The 17381-nt window shown below is 42.4% G+C and overlaps 1 protein-coding gene and 1 long non-coding RNA gene across 4 annotated transcripts; one reads left to right on the top strand and one right to left on the bottom strand.

Annotated features, from left to right (window-relative positions):
* On the bottom strand, positions 1–9031 carry dcun1d3 (defective in cullin neddylation 1 domain containing 3). 3 transcript variants are annotated; one of them, XM_029629368.2, is made up of 4 exons: positions 9008–9031; positions 6740–6825; positions 5695–6233; positions 1–1357 (listed from the first exon to the last, which is right to left on the bottom strand). In XM_029629368.2, exons 3-4 carry the CDS (start codon positions 6147–6149, stop codon positions 805–807), a joined length of 1008 nt encoding a protein of 335 aa, XP_029485228.1. In that variant the 5' UTR covers positions 6150–6233; positions 6740–6825; positions 9008–9031; the 3' UTR covers positions 1–804. The 3 variants fall into 3 exon arrangements, with proteins under 3 accessions (XP_029485228.1, XP_029485226.1, XP_029485227.1); XM_029629366.2 differs by lacking the exon at positions 9008–9031 and adding an exon at positions 8185–8805; XM_029629367.2 differs by lacking the exon at positions 9008–9031 and adding an exon at positions 8387–8805.
* A 387-nt stretch (positions 9032–9418) lies between these two features.
* On the top strand, positions 9419–14554 carry LOC115106179 (uncharacterized). The gene is made up of 3 exons (XR_003859995.2): positions 9419–13868; positions 14016–14047; positions 14163–14554. It is a non-coding gene; the product is annotated as an uncharacterized LOC115106179 (long non-coding RNA).
* Positions 14555–17381: the final 2827 nt, after the last annotated feature.

The following is a 17381-nucleotide window of genomic DNA, read 5'->3' as shown; positions in this document are numbered from 1 at the left end:
TAGCTTCAACAAATGTTTTATTTAGATAAATAGAATAAAAATAGTAACAAGGTATTTTCACCGTCGCTTCACTTCAATTTTTACTTTAGGACATTATGCACACTCGAGTACGACCACGTCTTGAACAAATCTTGGTTGGCCATCACAACTACAGGCAATAGATAAGCCAAGAATATAACCCTTTATATAGTCCACATGTCAAAAATGAAAGCCAATTCATCCACACTCAAATGTTGTTCCAAAATAAAACAATTTCAATCAAGTTGATTTCACTGACCCCATAAAGATAAAGCTCAGTCTCTGGTAATAAGGAGTTATTTGAGGACAAATAGATTGTCCCAATTTCCCTTCTTCTTAATGCAATATGAGGATTTAATAAGCCTACGTCTTTGGGTGAGAGGTCCAGTCACCAGTGTTTCCAGGTCAATGAGACTTGGGAACTGGTATGGCTTTCTGGCACCTGGTTTTTAAAGCAACCCTATATACTGAGCTTTCTTTGTGAGTTGGGAAAGATTAAAATGGACCACATGTCCAAATTATTTTAAAAAACAAACACATTAAAGACAAATAAAACAAATAACTTAAATAGAAGCACTTAAAAACAATACAGTTCTTAGAGCCCTTTCAATAACCAGAAATAAAGCAGGGTGCAAGGAAACCCTGTCCCACCGCAACAGAAAAGGAGCGAGAGGAATAATGGTAATGTTAATACTAATTTGTCATCCAATGATTCACAGATGTACAGTTCACTTATAGGTCAGAACCCACCAACCCCGACCTTCCTCCCTTCCCAGAATTCCATAGTTAGTGGCCCACCCAGGTCTGTGAGCCCCATCCGCTCTCTGTTTCAAGTCCGTCTGTGCTGGAGGGAGAGCCCTCGGTCTCAGTGCATCCCCTCTCCTCCTCCTCTGCCCTCTTCAACTGCTCCTCCTGTGCCTCCTTTTTCCTGCGCTCCATCTCCCACTCCACAAAGGTGTCGAAGAGGCTGGGCCAGGCCTCGTCCTCGCTGTAGTTGCTCAGGTCCGGCCCGATGGCCTGTGTGAAGTTGAGGAACATGTTCCAGGTGTCCCGCGAGATGCCCCGCACGCCCGACGGGTTCTCGCCGAGGAAGTCCAGCCAGTGCTCAAGGATAGCCGGCGTGTCCTGCGTGAAGACCAGGCGCCACAGAGCGATGGCGATGTCGCGCTGAAGAGAGCGCTGGCCCTCCTCAGCATCAAGGCCAAACTGGAAGGTGAAGCGGTACAGGTCCTTGAAGCTCTCCTCGCCCTGTGCCTCCAGCAGCATGCAGGAGAACCGGGAGCAGATGCCCTCCAGACTGTCCGCCTGGATCGCCCTGCATCCATCCACAAACTCCTTCCTACAGACAGGAGGGGAGAAACAAGGCTGCATTATAGAACGCAACATAATATCAACCTTTGACTCAGGGCAATGAGCAATAGGGGGCAAAACCTGTCAGCGTCTTACATTTTTGGCAACAAAGACAACTTGGGCAATTTTAAGTAGTTAACCTTTTTGGGATAGGGGGCAGCATTTTCACTTTTGGATGAATAGTGTGCCCAGAGTGAACTGCCTCCTATTCTGTCCCAGATGCTAATATATGCATATTATTACTAGTATTGGATAGAAAACACTCTGAAGTTTCTAAAACTGTTTGAATGATGTCTGTGAGTATAACAGAATTCATATGGCAGGCGAAAACCTGAGAAAAATCAAACCAGGAAGTGAGACATCTGAGGTTTGTAGTTTTTCAAAGCTTGGCCTACCGAATACACAGTGGGATATGGATAAAGTTGCACTTCCTACGGCTTCCACTAGATGTCAACTGTCTTAGGAACTGGTTTGAGGATTCTACAATAAAGGAGGGGCTCATGAGACCTGTTTGAGTCAGTGGTCTGGCAGAGTGTCTCAGGCTCGTGATGCGTGCTCCAGACAGAGTTACCTCTCGTTCCAGTGCTTTTCTTCAGACAGGAATTCTCCGGTTGGAACATTATTGATGTTTTATGTTAAAAACATCCTAACGATTGATTCCATACATCGTTTGACTTGTTTCTACGACCTGTAACGGAACTTTTCGAGTTTTTGTCTGGACGAAGTGCTTGCGCCTCATGAAGATGAATTAGTGGGCTGAACACGCTAACATCAAGTGGCTATTTGGACATAAATGATGGACTTTATGGAACAAATCAGTCATTTATTGTCGAACTGGGATTCCTGGGAGTGCCTTCTGATGACGATCATCAAGGGTAAGTGAATATTTATGGTGTTATTTCTAACTTCTTTTGTCTCCAATATGGTGGATATTTCTCTTCAAATATTTTTTAATTTCGAGCACTGCCTTTTCAGCGGAATGTTGTCGAGGGGTTCCGCTAGCACCTGCGCTAGAAAGGTTAATAGGTAAAAGTTTCCTAACTAAGCTAACTCTGATAAACATCACATGGGCCTCAACATAAAGAAGTCAGGTAAAGTAAAAACAGAAATAACGATGCCTTTTAAAGGCTCTGATAAAGAGGAGCACGCTTTACAGCACAGGGAGAGAAAGGGCAAGAAGCCCCCTTGATGAGAATGGCACTGGAATGTATAGCGGCCGTTATACGGGCCCATGCTCACCCCGGACCAGGCCTGAATCCCCGACATGCGGAAGAGAAAGAGAGGGGCGATTTAGAGGCCGACGTGCGGGCACCCTGATGAAATGACGGCGGCGAGTGAATAAGCTGCCTCTACCCTCTGTTCTACTGGCGAATGTACAGTCACAGGAGGACAAACTGGACGAGCTACGATCGAGACTATCCTATCAACAGGGCCGGAAGAATTGTAATATCCTATGCTTCAAGGAAACTTGGCTGAACAAGGGCATGGATAATATTCTTGCTGTTTTTTTATGCATCGGCAGGACAGAACAGCAGCTTTGGGTAAGCTCAAGGGGGGGGGTTCTCTTAACTACAGCTGGTGCACGATCTCTAATACTAAGGAAGTCAAGGTTCTGCTCACCTGAGTTAGAATACATCATTAGCTGTAGACCATACTATTTATGAAGTGAGTTTTCATCTATCTTTCGTAGCTGCCTATTTACCACCACAAACTGATACTAGCACTAAGACAGCACTCAACGAGCTGTACAGGGCTTTAAGCAAACAAGAAAATATTCACCCAGGTGGCGCTCCTAGTGCCCAGTAATTTTAATGCAGGAAAACTGAAATCGTTCATACCTCATTTCTACCAGTATGTCACCTGTGTAACCAGAGACTAAAAAAAACTCTAGATCACCTTTACTCCACACACAGAGATGCATACAAAGCTCTCTTACCATTTTTTAGGCAAATCTGGCCATAACTCTATCCTCCTGACGCTTACAAGCAAAAACTCAAACAGGAAGTACCAGTGACACGCTCAATATGGAAGTGGTCCAATGAAGCGAATGCTAAACTACAGGACTGTTTCGCTATTGGGTCATTCTCATGAAATCCTTAAAATACCATGGCAGTAATGATTTTAAATATAAAACATGTAATTTAGTAATATAACAAAATATCATACCTTGCACAAAGAGTAATTTTCTGCTAAAATTCTCATTACCACAACATGTCCAGCTCTGTCGGAATGTATGTTATGTTGTAATTTAAACAGAGTAAAATGAAAATATTCTGAAAAAAATAAATGGATGTTCTACTAGATGTTTTCAAATGACAGAAAAATTATTAACTGTATATTCATGTATAATAATAATGTAAAAAATATTGGAAAATTGAAGTGTCCATGACTGATGTTGTCATCCTCCACAACATTTTTGAAGGACTGTTTACACACACAGAGAATTTAAAATAAGTTTGATTTTGAACCAAGCAACACATCTGCCAGTACCTTCAAGATGGCTACCAGGTAAGCAGATCTCTTTATATTTCTCCAGTTAAAAGTTAAACATTCTCTTGGCAGACTGCGTACACGACAGTAGTTTGACATTTAGAAAAACGTTATTAAAATGTTCAATTAAAATATACTTCATTAATGTCTAATTATGTACATTGAGTAAAAATTTGCTTAGTCATCAAGTCTCTCTATTGTTAGCAAAACATGCTAAGGTTCCTCATCCTTCACAACACCATTCTCACTTAATGCTGCAATTTAAAGCCAGTTGCGGTAGAGAGAACTTCTGTTTCAGTAATGAGAATTTAATCATACAGACTATATTTTTTAAATATAATTAACTATTAATTTAAATATTACTTGCTAACTGTTGATATTTTGCTTTATGTCCTGTTTAATTGCAGACAGTCAGCAAGTGACAAAAATACATCTTTAACGAAGGCTGACACAATATAGAGAAAAAGTTTACACCAACCCAGAACGGCTGGAAGAGTACAGAAGGAAGGAGAGAGAGGTTATGGGTTGGAGAGGTTACAGCAAGCGTAATTAGCATATATATGGTCTATAGGAAGCCTATGCCCTCATACAGTGTCTATAGGAAGTCAATACGCTAGTGTTAGGAAATCTACACTTACGCGTGCACACATCCACCACACACACACACAAAATCAGTAAGCCGTTTATACTATAGGATGTCCACACACAGTCTAAGTGTAAGCCATTCAGTCCCTACTATAGGATGTGTACACACACACACCAAGTCTGGAACCAACAGGACCCTTAACATCTTTTACCCCCAAGCCATAAAACTGCTAAATAGTTTAATAGTTAGCCTGGTTATCTGCATTGACCCTTTTTGCACTAACTCTTGACTCATTACTTACACCGCTGCTACTTTACCATCTGTCACTTTATTCCTAGTTATACGTACATATCTATCTCAATTACTTCGTACCCCTTGTATATAGCCACGTTATCATTGTGTTTCTATTAGTTCTCTATCTTTCTTCTCTCTGCATTGTTGGGAAGGGCCTGTAAATGAGCATTTCACTGTAAGTCCACACCTGTTGTTTACGAAGCATGTGACGAATAACACTGGATTTGACTCACTTAACCACATCCTGTCACATTGTTCTGCTGTCACTTCAGCATGAGTCCCTGGCCAGATATGTCCCCTGATATACATTGCTTTTCCACCCCCTTTTATACAGCAGACATGAAATTAGACTTGGTGTGAACAGCAAAGCAACAGTAAACCTTTCAAGTTTCTGGCTCTAGGTAGCTCAGATGAGAATATTTGTTAATAGGTCAAATGATGGTAATAGGTACAATCTTCAGACTAGGTACGAGATTACATGAAAATGAAGAGGACAAAAATCATCTGAGCAATAGACAATCAGAGAAAGACCCTGTCTAATCCCCACTCATTACAGAGTGCAGTGTCAGAGCCTGTTTCGATTTCCTGTGTGCCCCCTACCTGTCAGAATAGCAAGTGAGCTGCCGTGCTGCTGAAAGCTGAGAGAAGTGGGGGTGGGGTGGCCAGCCAGACCAATGTTAAATGAAACACTGCACAGTGAGAGGGGAAGCTAGCCTAAAACATACAGTGCAGGGCAGCAGTAGCCATTTTAGAAATTTGGTCAGATGTCTAACATCAGCCATTGAATCAGCCATGCTAATCAATAGTACAGGCTAATATGGTCTCTTTTGGACCAATAAATTACTTGAGGAATCTTCTCTGAACATGTTTTCTGAATATCAGGCTAAAACACATTGATGAAGCATCGTCTGTCTCACCCTTACTCCTTCCGATCTCATCCCCAACCCGTCTCTCACCTTGTAAACTTGCACATGGTGGCCGCCTGGAACTTCCAGGCGAGGACCAGCACGCGGAACTCGGCGGGGTCCACGCACAGGTCGTTGCAGAACCCCTCCATGCCCTCCTCCAAGATGGCATCCTCATGCGGGTCCTTGTAGCAGCTGAAGAGCTCCTCGATGCGCAGCAAGGACGGCCCCTCCCTATCCGCCACCAAGCAGTCCTCCTTCCTCAGGTCCCCCAGCATGGCTGACGCAGGGATCACCGTGGTCTCCACGGTAACCTCCATGGCGGTCTTGGTGCCGTTGAACATGTGCTCACTGGAGGTCTTTCTGCACACAGTGCCAGGCTCCTCTTTGTGCCCTCCTCCCCCGCCACCTTTCTTGTGGTGGGACTTGGACCCCTGCTCCTTGTCGCCACTCTTGCTGCCGAGCGAGGACGATGGGTTCTTACACTTGGTGACGCACTGGCCCATGTCTCTCTCTCTGGTCCTCTCGGTCTGCCCCACCAAGACGCCTCTGCTCTGGCCTGGTGAGACGTCTCAACATGCCCTTGGGCCCTGGAACAGAGGAGGAGTCCAACACAGTCACATGGGGTCAACAACTACAGTGACAATGAGTCACTGAATCAACAAACCCATTAATCACAAAGGGTCAAAAGCCACAACACTGAGGTAATAATTACTAGAGAAGACAACTGCTAAATGCTAAAATAAGAAAATCATACGAAGACCATACAAGTAGGATACATCACCAACGCAAAAGGGTGAAGTGTCTGGCAGTTTTAAGCCTGGCCCAGTTACCATAGAAGCTGGTACTGTAGCATGTATAGGAGGGTTCATATCAAACTAGAGGGCTGAATAACTACTTATAGAGAAGAGCCAAATACAGCATGGATTACCATATTACTGACTAAAATACTAAAACCACAAGATACCACCAAATAAAACACTAAAATTGAAATGTAAGTTGTCTGGATCATACATACTACTAGCCTGCACAATACGCTACCAGAATTGCTCAGCGATAGCGAAGAAATGGGTTGGTTCTGATAATAAGTACTTACAGACACTTCCTCAGAATGCCTTTATCACTCTAGATGAAGGCGTCATCTTTTTCTGCTCCATCGTGGTGACCTTAACATCGGTAATGCTGAAAGACACACAGCATCTTGTCACCATAAGCATAATGTGATACAGGGGTATCGTTCGCCCACATGTAGATTCAGTGTATGAACTTTCTGTGAATTTGTCATTTCAGATTGAGAAAGCAGTCATTTACAACATGCATTTCCACAGCCTTGAGTCAAGGATGAACTACTTTTAATTGAAAGCAGCCAGTGGTGTAAAGCACTTAAGTAAAAAATACTTGAAAGTACTACTTTAGTTTTCTGGGGTATCTGGCCTCTGACCTGGTGGACTCACTAAACACATGCTTCATTTGTAAATGATGTTTGAGTGTTGGAGCATGTCCCTGGCTATTGGTAAATAAAAACATTCTAAGTAAATGGTGCCAGCTGGTTTGCTTAATATGAGGAATTTGAAAAGGTATACTTTTACTTTTGAAACGTAAGTATATTTTAGCAATTGCATTTACTTATGATACTAAGTATGTTTAAAACCAAATACTTTTACTCAAGTAGTATTTTACTGGCAGACTCATTTTCTATTAAGGTATGCCAATTGGGTACTTTTTCAACCACAAAGCAGGAAACTATAGAGATAAATATGCCTAGCCCTTTCCTTTGTTTGAGACCTTTTAATTACATAGGCCTACATTTGAAATATTCTGTTACCCAATGAGGAATTCATGATGGCTGCCAGCTGTTGCAAGATTCATAAGTCAAATACTGTACTACCATTCTTGTTCAACTAGTTGGTGTTTTATTTTGTTCCTGTCTTTCATGATTTAATGAAACACTTAGCAACAAGCGAAAAGCCCCTGATCACATTTATTGAAACTATTCATGAGAAATGAAACTTCAGTGGACATGTACAGGCATAACACCTCCTGGAAAGACTGCAGTGCTTTCAACCACGTTCACCTCATTCTAATGATATACTTTATTGTTGTAGGCATCTGACTAGGAACACATCGGCATGTATATAATGTGGGGAATATATAGCTATTTAACTATTTAGTAAGCAATCCATTTATGAAAATAACACTGCCAACAATTATATTTAAACTTGGTAACGTTAGCTAGCTCAGCTGTGCAGTTCTAGTTTGCATCTGAACGTTGGCTAACATACCTGTTTATTTGTTTGACCAGCTAACATGGTAACCTAATCAACTCGACTGTCTAACAACTACAGCAGCTAAGTTCCCTGGTAATAATATAGCCTCGTTTGTGGCTGGTTACACTTCGCCATCATCATACTTAGCTACCGACTGGCTAGCTAGCACGTCATCATGTAGCTAACCGTTAGCTAGTTATCTGTAAAGTTAGCAATCCAGTATGCCATAAATATATAAACTATTTTAGACCACAAACAGGATAAGTAACGTTACCTCTTAAAAATAGTTGATTGTCGAGAAAATCACGTACATCACTCCAATAACATCAGTAAAACAAATAGCGAACTTAGGACAACGACACAATCAGCCCCACTTAGCTAAATGGTAGCCAGCTAACCGAATGCTAGTAGGAAGCTAGTCAGCACCATAAACAAAAATGAGCGTTTAAGTTGGCTTTTGCCTGATAAGAACGCACCTGGTTTGCAAACAACCGCCCTAGACGACTGTCTTTACTTTAAATTGACTACTAAAAAAAAGTCGGATGAACCAGTACGAAAGGCTTATAGTTTCTTTGTGTTTCCCCTTTAGTCATTGAATGGATTTTCCCTGCATCACTTCCTCCCAACAGAGCACCAGTTAGACAGCTAGCAACTATACCATCCACTGATCTGTGTGGATGGGGTCCCCTGTTCAGATTTAGTTTAAAATTGTAGTAGCTGGCAACCTGACTAATACAGCTAAAACCCAACGAACATGAATTAACATAATATTTTGTGAAATCGTTTAACTTGAAGGGCTTTGAAAAGTGAATGAAAAAAATGACTATTTAATTGTTTCGAAGCGACTTTACAACACTAATTGCTGCGAACACACCTCTCAAATACGTCAATTTAATCGTCATTTCAATGCGACATGTTGTCAAAAAGCTAACAGCACAGCAGGTAGGTCAAGTAATAATTGGCAGATAATACTACTATTCGATAAGTCAGCATGGTGTTATTGCAATGTAAACATACAGCGTTAGATATTCCTACCCTAGACTTTCGTATTAAATGAACGATAAGCGTGACATAAACCAGGTACTTTGCCTTGTTACCCTGCTAGCTCACGTTAGCCCATATTCATAGGTGTGACGCACAGATCCCATTATGCCGCGTTCAAATCACCTGGGAACTCGGAAAATACGAGGTAGATCATCACGTCATTGAACTTCAAGTTGGAATGTCGGAGTTCTAGAAAGATGGATGACTGTTCAAATCGATTTTTTCAGTCGGAGTTCGTATTTTCCAGATGTTTTGAACGCACTGAAGTTGGACATTTCGGAGTTCCGAGCTCCCAGTTGTTTTGAACATGGCATTAGATAACTAACTAGCTATATATGCCGCGTTCAAAACAACTAGGAATTCGAAAATATCTGATTTAGGTGCGTTCAAGACAATTAGGTATTTGGGAAGATAAAAGCGCCTACCCAGTAGGCGCTTTTATCTTCCCAAATACCTAATTGTCTTGAACGCACCTAAATCAGAGATTTAGGTCAAACTCTGGCGTCTTTCTAGAGCAACGGCCTGAAGATCACGATCACTAAGTCAATATTTGACCTAATTTTATTCCCCTAGAAAATTACAATTTTCAACATGAATCAGCTCATTATAAATCTAATTTTATTGGTCACTTACACATGGTTAGCAGATGTTATTGCGAGTGTAGCGAAATGCTTGTGCTTCTAGTTCCGACAGTGCAGCAATATCTAACAAGTAATCTGACAATTCCACAACAACTACCTAATACACACAAATCTAAGTAAAGGAATGGAATAAGAATATATAAATATATGGATGAGCAATGACCTAGCGACATAGGCAAGATGCAATAGATGGGATAAAATACAGTATATACATATGAGATGAGTAATGCAAGATATGTTAACATTATTAAAGTGACTAGTGATCCATTTATTAAAGAGGCCAATGATTTCAAGTCTGTATGTAGGCAGCAGCCTCTCTGTGTTAGTGATGGCTGTTTAACAGTCTGATGGCCTTGAGATAGAAGCTATTTTTCAGGTCCCAGCTTTGATGCACCTGTACTGACCTCGCCTTCTGGATGATAGCGGGGTGAACAGGCAGTGGCTCGGGTGGTTGTTGTCCTTGATGATCTTTTTGTCCTTCCTAGAGGGCAGGTAGTTTTCCCCCAGTGATGCGCTGTGCAGACTGCACCACCCTCTGGAAAGCCCTGCGGTTGTGGATGATGCAGTTGCCGTACCAGGCGGTGATGCAGCCCGACAGGATGCTCTCAATTGTGCATCTGTAAAAGTTTGTGGGGGTTTTCGGTGACAAGCCACATTTCTTCAGCCTCCTGAGGTTGAATGGTGCTTTCAAGACAACTGGGAACTCTGAAAAATACTAGGTCAAATCATGACGTCAGTGATCTTCAGGTCGGAAAGTCGGAGCTCTAGAAAGAGGCCAGAGTTCCCGAGTTGGAATTAATACTTGGATGTTCAAACCAATTCAAACCAATTTTTCATAGTCAGAGCTTGTTTTTTTCTGAGTTCCCAGTTGTCTAGAACACACTGAAGTCTGAGATTCCGAGTTCCCGGTTGTTTTGAACGCAGCATAATTCTAGGCTACATAAGACATGTATTGCTTGCTATTTGGGGTTTTAGTTTGGGATTCTGTATACGCACTTTGTGACATCTGTTGATGTTAAAAGCTCTTTATAAATAAACTTGATTTGATTTTTAACCAGTCACCGGGGAAGGGTCGTCACTAGTTACCACAGCCACAAAAATCATAAACCCTACAATTCATCTTCTTAAAATGTGATTTTAAACCTAGCCATAACCTTGACCACACTGCTAACCTTAAGCCTAACGCTAACCTTAAATTAAGACCGAAAAGCACATTTTTGTTTTCATACATTTTTACGTTGTAGCCTATGTTTAAGACTTGGATGTCGATTATGGCAGCCCCCGCACCTCTCTGATTCAGGTTGGGTTAAATGCGGAAGACACATTTCAACTGAATGCATTCAGTTGTACAACTGACTAGGTATCCCCCTTTCCCTTTCCTTTCTCTTACTTTGTATTTGTGGAAACCAGTGAATGGCTGTAGTTGTAGAATAAGCAAGTAGCTATTTAGTCCACTGAGGTATAATTAAGCAGGAAGGCCAGAGGAGATGTGGTATATGGCCAATATACCATGGCTAAGGGCTGTTCTTATGCGCAACACAGAGTGCCTGGATACAGCCCTTAGCCGTGGTATATTGGCCATACATCACAAACCCCCGAGGTGCCTTATTGCTATTATGAACTGGTTACCAACGGAATTAGAGTAGTAAAAATAAACGTTTTGTCATACCAGTGGCATACGGTCTGATATACCACGGCTGTCAATTTTTATAATAACTATCTAGTCTCTGCTACTATTACTTAATTTCAGATGTTATATTGCCACCTAGTGGTTTATTGAAACATGTATGTACATGTGTTATTTACCCACATGTCCAGCACTAAATGTACCTCTGTTTATCATTCAAAGCAATGTAATGGAATATTTACTTTCACCAACCGCCGTATATATTCTAAATGTATATGTTTTCACCTATTCAATGATGTTTGAGCACAGATTATATCAATTCAAACGGAGCCCCCAGTCTTTTGCAGTACTCTGGATCCTTTGGTTGAGTCTGGTGTTAATTACACTGCACAAAAAAATAAAGGGAACACTTAAACAACACAATGTAACTCCAAGTCAATCACACTTCTGTGAAATCAAACTGTCCACTTAGGAAGCAACACTGATTGACAAATTGCACATGCTGTTGTGCAAATGGAATAGACAACAGGTGGAAATTATAGGCAATTAGCAAGACACCCTCAATAAAGGAGTGGTTCTGCAGGTGGGGACCACAGACCACTTCTCAGTTCCTATGTTACCTGGCTGATGTTTTGGTCACTTTTGAATGCTGGCGGTGCTTTCCCTCTAGTGGTAGCATGAGACGGAGTCTACAACCCACACAAGTGGCTCGGGAAGTGCAGCTCATCCAGGATGGCACATCAATGCGAGCTGTGGCAAGAAGGTTTGCTGTGTCTGTCAGCATAGTGTCCAGAGCATGGAGGCGCTACCAGGAGACAGGCCAGTACATCAGGAGACGTGGAGGAGGCCGTAGGAGGGCAACAACCCAGCAACAGGACCGCTACCTCCGCCTTTGTGCAAGGAGCACTGCCAGAGCCCTGCAAAATGACCTCCAGCAGGCCACAAATGTGCATGTGTCTGCTCAAATGGTCAGAAACAGACTCCATGAGGGTGGTATGAGGGCCCAACGTCCACAGGTGGGGGTTGTGCTTACAGCCCAACACCGTGCAGGACGTTTTTCATTTGCCAGAAAACACCAAAATTGGCAAATTCGCCACTGGCGCCCTGTGCTCTTCACAGATGAAAGCAGGTTCACACTGAGCACATGTGACAGACGTGACAGTCTGGAGACGCAGTGGAGAACGTTCTGCTGCCTGCAACATCCTCCAGCATGACCGGTTTGGTGGTGGGTCAATCATGGTTTGCTTTGCTTTATCTTGGCCAGGTCGCAATTGTAAATGAGAACTTGTTCTCAACTTGCCTACCTGGTTAAATAAAGGTGAAATAAAAAATACAAAAATGGTGTGGGGTGGCATTTCTTTGGGGGGCCGCACAGCCCTCCATGTGCTCGCCAGAGGTAGCCTGACTGCCATTAGGTACCGAGATGAGATCCTCAGACCCCTTGTGAGACCATATGCTGGTGCGGTTGGCCCTGGGTTCCTCCTAATGCAAGACAATGCTAGACCTCATGTGGCTGGAGTGTGTCAGCAGTTCCTGCAAGAGGAAGGCTTTGATGCTATGGACTGGCCCGCCCGTTCCCCAGACCTGAATCCAATTGAGCACATCTGAGACATCATGTCTCGCTCCATCCACCAACGCCACGTTGCACCACAGACTGTCCAGGAGTTGGCGGATGCTTTAGTCCAGGTCTGGGAGGAGATCCCTCAGGAGACCATCCGCCACCTCATCAGGAGCATGCCCAGGCGTTGTAGGGAGGTCATACAGGCATGTGGAGGCCACACACACTACTGAGCCTCATTTTGACTTGTTTTAAGGACATTACATCAAAGTTGGATCAGCCTGTAGTGTGGTTTTCCACTTTAATTTTGAGTGTGGCTCCAAATCCAGACCTCCATGGGTTGATAAATTTGATTTCAATTGATAACTTTTGTGTGATTTTGTTGTCAGCACATTCAACTATGTAAAGAAAAATGTATTTAATAAGAATATTTCATTCCTTCAGATCTAGGATGTGTTATTTTAGTGTTCCCTTTATTTTTTTGAGCAGTGTATATAGGGCAAGTTACTCCTTGCATATATTTTTTCTATTCCCTGCTATTTCCTACTTTTTCTATTCCCTACCTTCCGGAGACACCTGAAACCCCACCTCTTTAAGGAATACCTAGGATAGGATAAAGTAATTCTCCCCCCCCCCCCCCTCCTTAAAAGATTTAGATGCACTATTGTAAAGTGGCAGTTCCACTGGATGTCATAAGGTGAACGCACCAATTTGTAAGTCGCTCTGGATAAGAGCGTCTGCTAAATGACTTAAATGTAATGTTAAATGTTGTATTGTTTTTAGACCAAATGACGACAGCCACACGTAATCAGGTCCTGTCACTGTATATTAGGGTATTTCGGATCGCCTGGGGCGCATTCCACACTCCCACAAGACACTGTGAGTGACAGAAGGTACATTGTCCAGGAGGCCCAGACCCTCTTCAGACAGAACCAACAGGCAAAAAGACAGACCCTATGTTTGTCTGTGTAGCTCGGTATCATCTGTATCTGTTTGATGAATCTGTTGCTCTGTGTATCCCTTTCAGTTGACAGATCAGGAATCAATAAAGAAGTGCTTAGCAGAATGTGAGACAAGGATAGAAATTGGTGAGTGTCAAGAAAAGCCTGGTTGACATTTTCAAATTCTTTCATTTAGTAATAATCTCTGGACAAATCAGACATGTTTTAGAGTTCACACTTAAATGCTTTTCGTGTGAGAATCTGAGTGATGTTTTCCCCCACTACGTTTCGCAGGTCTTTATTACAGGAATCCTTATCCAAGACTTGTAAGTGACAGACATCTAAACCAGAAGAAATGTTTATATATCTCGGGCGATATTGTGTGATTTCACTATTATCTAATGTCATGGTTTTATTTCGGTTCCATACCCTTCATTGCAGATCTACCTGCTTATAATGGGACTGGCAACCCAGAAAGGCAGGAAGCTGAAAGCACAGCAACGCATGAGGAAGCAGGCCAGCCAGTTTACTTACAGTCACATGAGGACAGCTGATACTACAGCTGATACTAGATGAACTCTATATTCTTGTGAAAGGGTTGATGTTACCAAGGACAGGAGGAAAGTTACTGGCTAATCTCAGGAGTTGAGTTGAAAATCCATCTTATATATTGGAGAAAAAAGTCATTAATTTCCAAGTGTATTTATGCATGTGATTCCTGACAAGAGCTGCTATGTGGATGTCAGCATTGTCTGTCCTGTAAGATAAGTAGCCATACAGATTTGTGATACTATTTTGAATATATTTATATTTTCAATAAATTGAGTTTTGAAAAGAACCACTCCTCTTGCATTCATTCTTTCAAGGAATTACTAAAAAGTCAAATGAACTCTGTCGGGTTGAAAAATAAACTTAAGGATTTATTGAGTAAAGTGCATTAGAGTGCATACACACAACAAAGGTTTTATTCATTTACCACCACCTTCAGTTTATCAACTGTTAAATTTGACTGATAGGAACAATGTCTTACTATAACCAGTTAAAGATTAGTAGGCTACTCTCTTTTAGTGGCTTTCCAGTTTTAAATGTAATGTGCAACCACAAAAAATATATTTTCTGTCCTTGGTTGCAACACTCACTACTGGGTTCCAAACTGCCTCTGGAAGCAACGTCAGCACACTAACTGTTCGTTGAGAGCTTCATGAAATGGGTTTCCATGACCGAGCAGCCGCACACAAGCCTAAGCTCACCTTGCGCAATGCCAAGCATCGGCTGGTGTGGTGTAAAGCTCACCGCCATTGGACTCTGGAGCAGAGGAAACGCGTTCTCTGCAGTGACGAATCACGCTTCACCATCTGGCAGTCCGACGGACTAATCTGGGTTTGGTGGATGCCAGGAGAATTCTACCTTCCCCAATGCATAGTGCCAACTGGGAAGTTTAGTGGAGGAGGTATAAGGGGCTGGGGCTGTTTTTTATGGTTCGGGCTAGGCCACTTAGTTCCAGTGAATGGAAATCTTAATGCTACAGCATACAATTACATTCTGGATGATTCAGTGTTTCCAACTTTGTGGCAACAATTTGGGGAAGGCCCTTTCCTGTTTCCGCATAACAATGCCCCAGTGCAAAAAGCAAGGTCCATACAGAAATGGTTTGTTGATCGGTGTGGAATAACATGACTGGCCTGCACAGAGCCAGTCAACCCCATCAAAACACCTTTGGGATGAATTGGAACGGCGACTGAGAGCCAGGCCGAATTGCCCAACAACATGTGGTCACTCTGACCTCACTAATGCTCTTGTGGCTGAATGGAAGCAAGTCCCCGCAGCAATGTTCCAAGATCTAGTGGAAAGCCTTCCCAGAAGAGTGGATGGAGGCTGTTATAGCGGCAAAGGGGGGACCAACTCCTTATTAATGCCCATTATTTTGGAATGAGATGTTCAAGGAGCATGTGTTCGCATACTTTTGGTCATGTAGTGTATGTAAACACACCACCAGCCCTCTATGGTTTTTGAAACGGAGTAAACAGGTTAACTAGTTGGTTAATCGTTGCCCATGAAAGGAAGTTAGGCTAGCGAGCAAGCATTTTAGCCAGGTTGCCGAGGTCAACAAAAACTAAAAGCGTGTACTGTATGATAGAGTGACAGACCGTTTCGTCAACATGACAGAGGAGGATGGCATTGGTGTTTCTCTACAAGTCGGGTGAGTCAACATGTTTTTTCTACTTGCACACACACAAGCGTTATTTCTGTGGTTCTAAATCATTTACATTACATTTAAGTCATTTAGCAGACGCTCTTATCCAGAGCGACTTACAAATTGGTGCTTTCACCTTATGACATCCAGTGGAACAGCCATATCAAAGGTTGTTTTAGTACTCTGAAAATGTTGGACATTTGAACTTGCTTGAACATGCTTTGGGTCATGTAACTGTTTGTTACATGCAATATGCTTTGTGGAATTCACCGGACAGAGGTTGTTCTCCGACTTCGTGATGAAACAAAGGTGTGGTTCAATTTATTCTGCCACAGTCTTCTTATTGTCTCAGCCTTAGGCCTATATTTCACGGTGACATGGCATATGAACTAACAGGTTATAGCGCAAACAACGCAATTATCACAACACAGGTTGTAAATTGGCGTATTTGTTTCTGGCTTGGCTTCCCCAGGGACTTTACCCACGCACTGCTACGGAAGGGGATCCATCTCTATGACCGCTAGCCTGGTACCAGTGTCTTTATCTAACATTCCACTCCTTGTCATTGCCAAAGAGACCCGCCTTTCGGCAATATTCAAATATGAACGTTCCATCATTAATGAGCTCCAGGAGATCAGAGGATTCGATAACCTTCACAGCTATCATCCAATCACAATGTTTATGCAAATTAGACAGATAGGAAAACGTTCTAATTTAATTCATACATTTGATTGGAAACATTCTAACGTTGGGCATTCTGATGTAATACATTTAATTGTGAACATAAACATTGGGCACAGGGAGCACAAAGGATTCCCGTTTATTGCATTTTTACCACCAGCCCTAATGTGATGACATTATACCAGAGAAGCTCTCACCCTTAACTTCCCCGCCAGTTCATTGTGAATGCTGTAGTCTATTTTATATCCAGCAAGCAAGAACAAGGTGCTTCTTTCGTCTAATATAAACTCAGCAAAAAAAGAAACGTCCCCTTTTCAGGACCCTGCCTTTAAAAGATCATTCGTAAAAATCCAAATAACTTCACAGATCTTAATTGTAAAGGGTTTAAACACTGTTTCCCATGCTTGTTTAATGAACCATAAACAATTAATGAACACGCACCTCTGGAACGGTCATTAAGACACTAACAGCTTACAGATGGAGGAGGCCTTTTTACTGACTGGAAAAACACCCAAAAGAAAGATGCCCAGGTTCCATGCTCATCTGCGGGAACATGCCTTAGGCATGCTGCAAAGGAGGCATGAGGACTGCAGATGTGGTCAGTGCAATAAATTGCAATGTCAGTACTGTGAGACGCCTAAGACAGCGCTATAAATTGCAATGTCAGTACTGTGAGACGCCTAAGACAGCGCTACAGGGAGACAGGATGGACAGCTGATCGTCCTTGCAGTGGCAGACCACGTGTAAAAACACCTGCCAAGTTTTCAGCTGTGCTAACATAATTG

Source organism: Oncorhynchus nerka, linkage group LG23, assembly GCF_034236695.1.
Source record: "Oncorhynchus nerka isolate Pitt River linkage group LG23, Oner_Uvic_2.0, whole genome shotgun sequence".
In the NCBI taxonomy this organism is placed as follows: Eukaryota; Metazoa; Chordata; class Actinopteri; order Salmoniformes; family Salmonidae; genus Oncorhynchus; species Oncorhynchus nerka.
The sequence above is the reverse complement of the archived record's forward strand: the minus strand, read 5'-3'. Positions and strand labels throughout refer to the sequence as shown.

Excerpts from the sequence above, each read along its gene's own strand:
- dcun1d3 (XM_029629368.2), bottom strand. The coding sequence starts at position 6,149 with ATGGGCCAGTGCGTCACCAAGTGTAAGAACCCATCGTCCTCGCTCGGC. Across the intron at positions 1,358-5,694 it reads ACCATGTGCAAGTTTACAAG|GAAGGAGTTTGTGGATGGAT; the intron begins GTGAGAGACGGG and ends TCCTGTCTGTAG.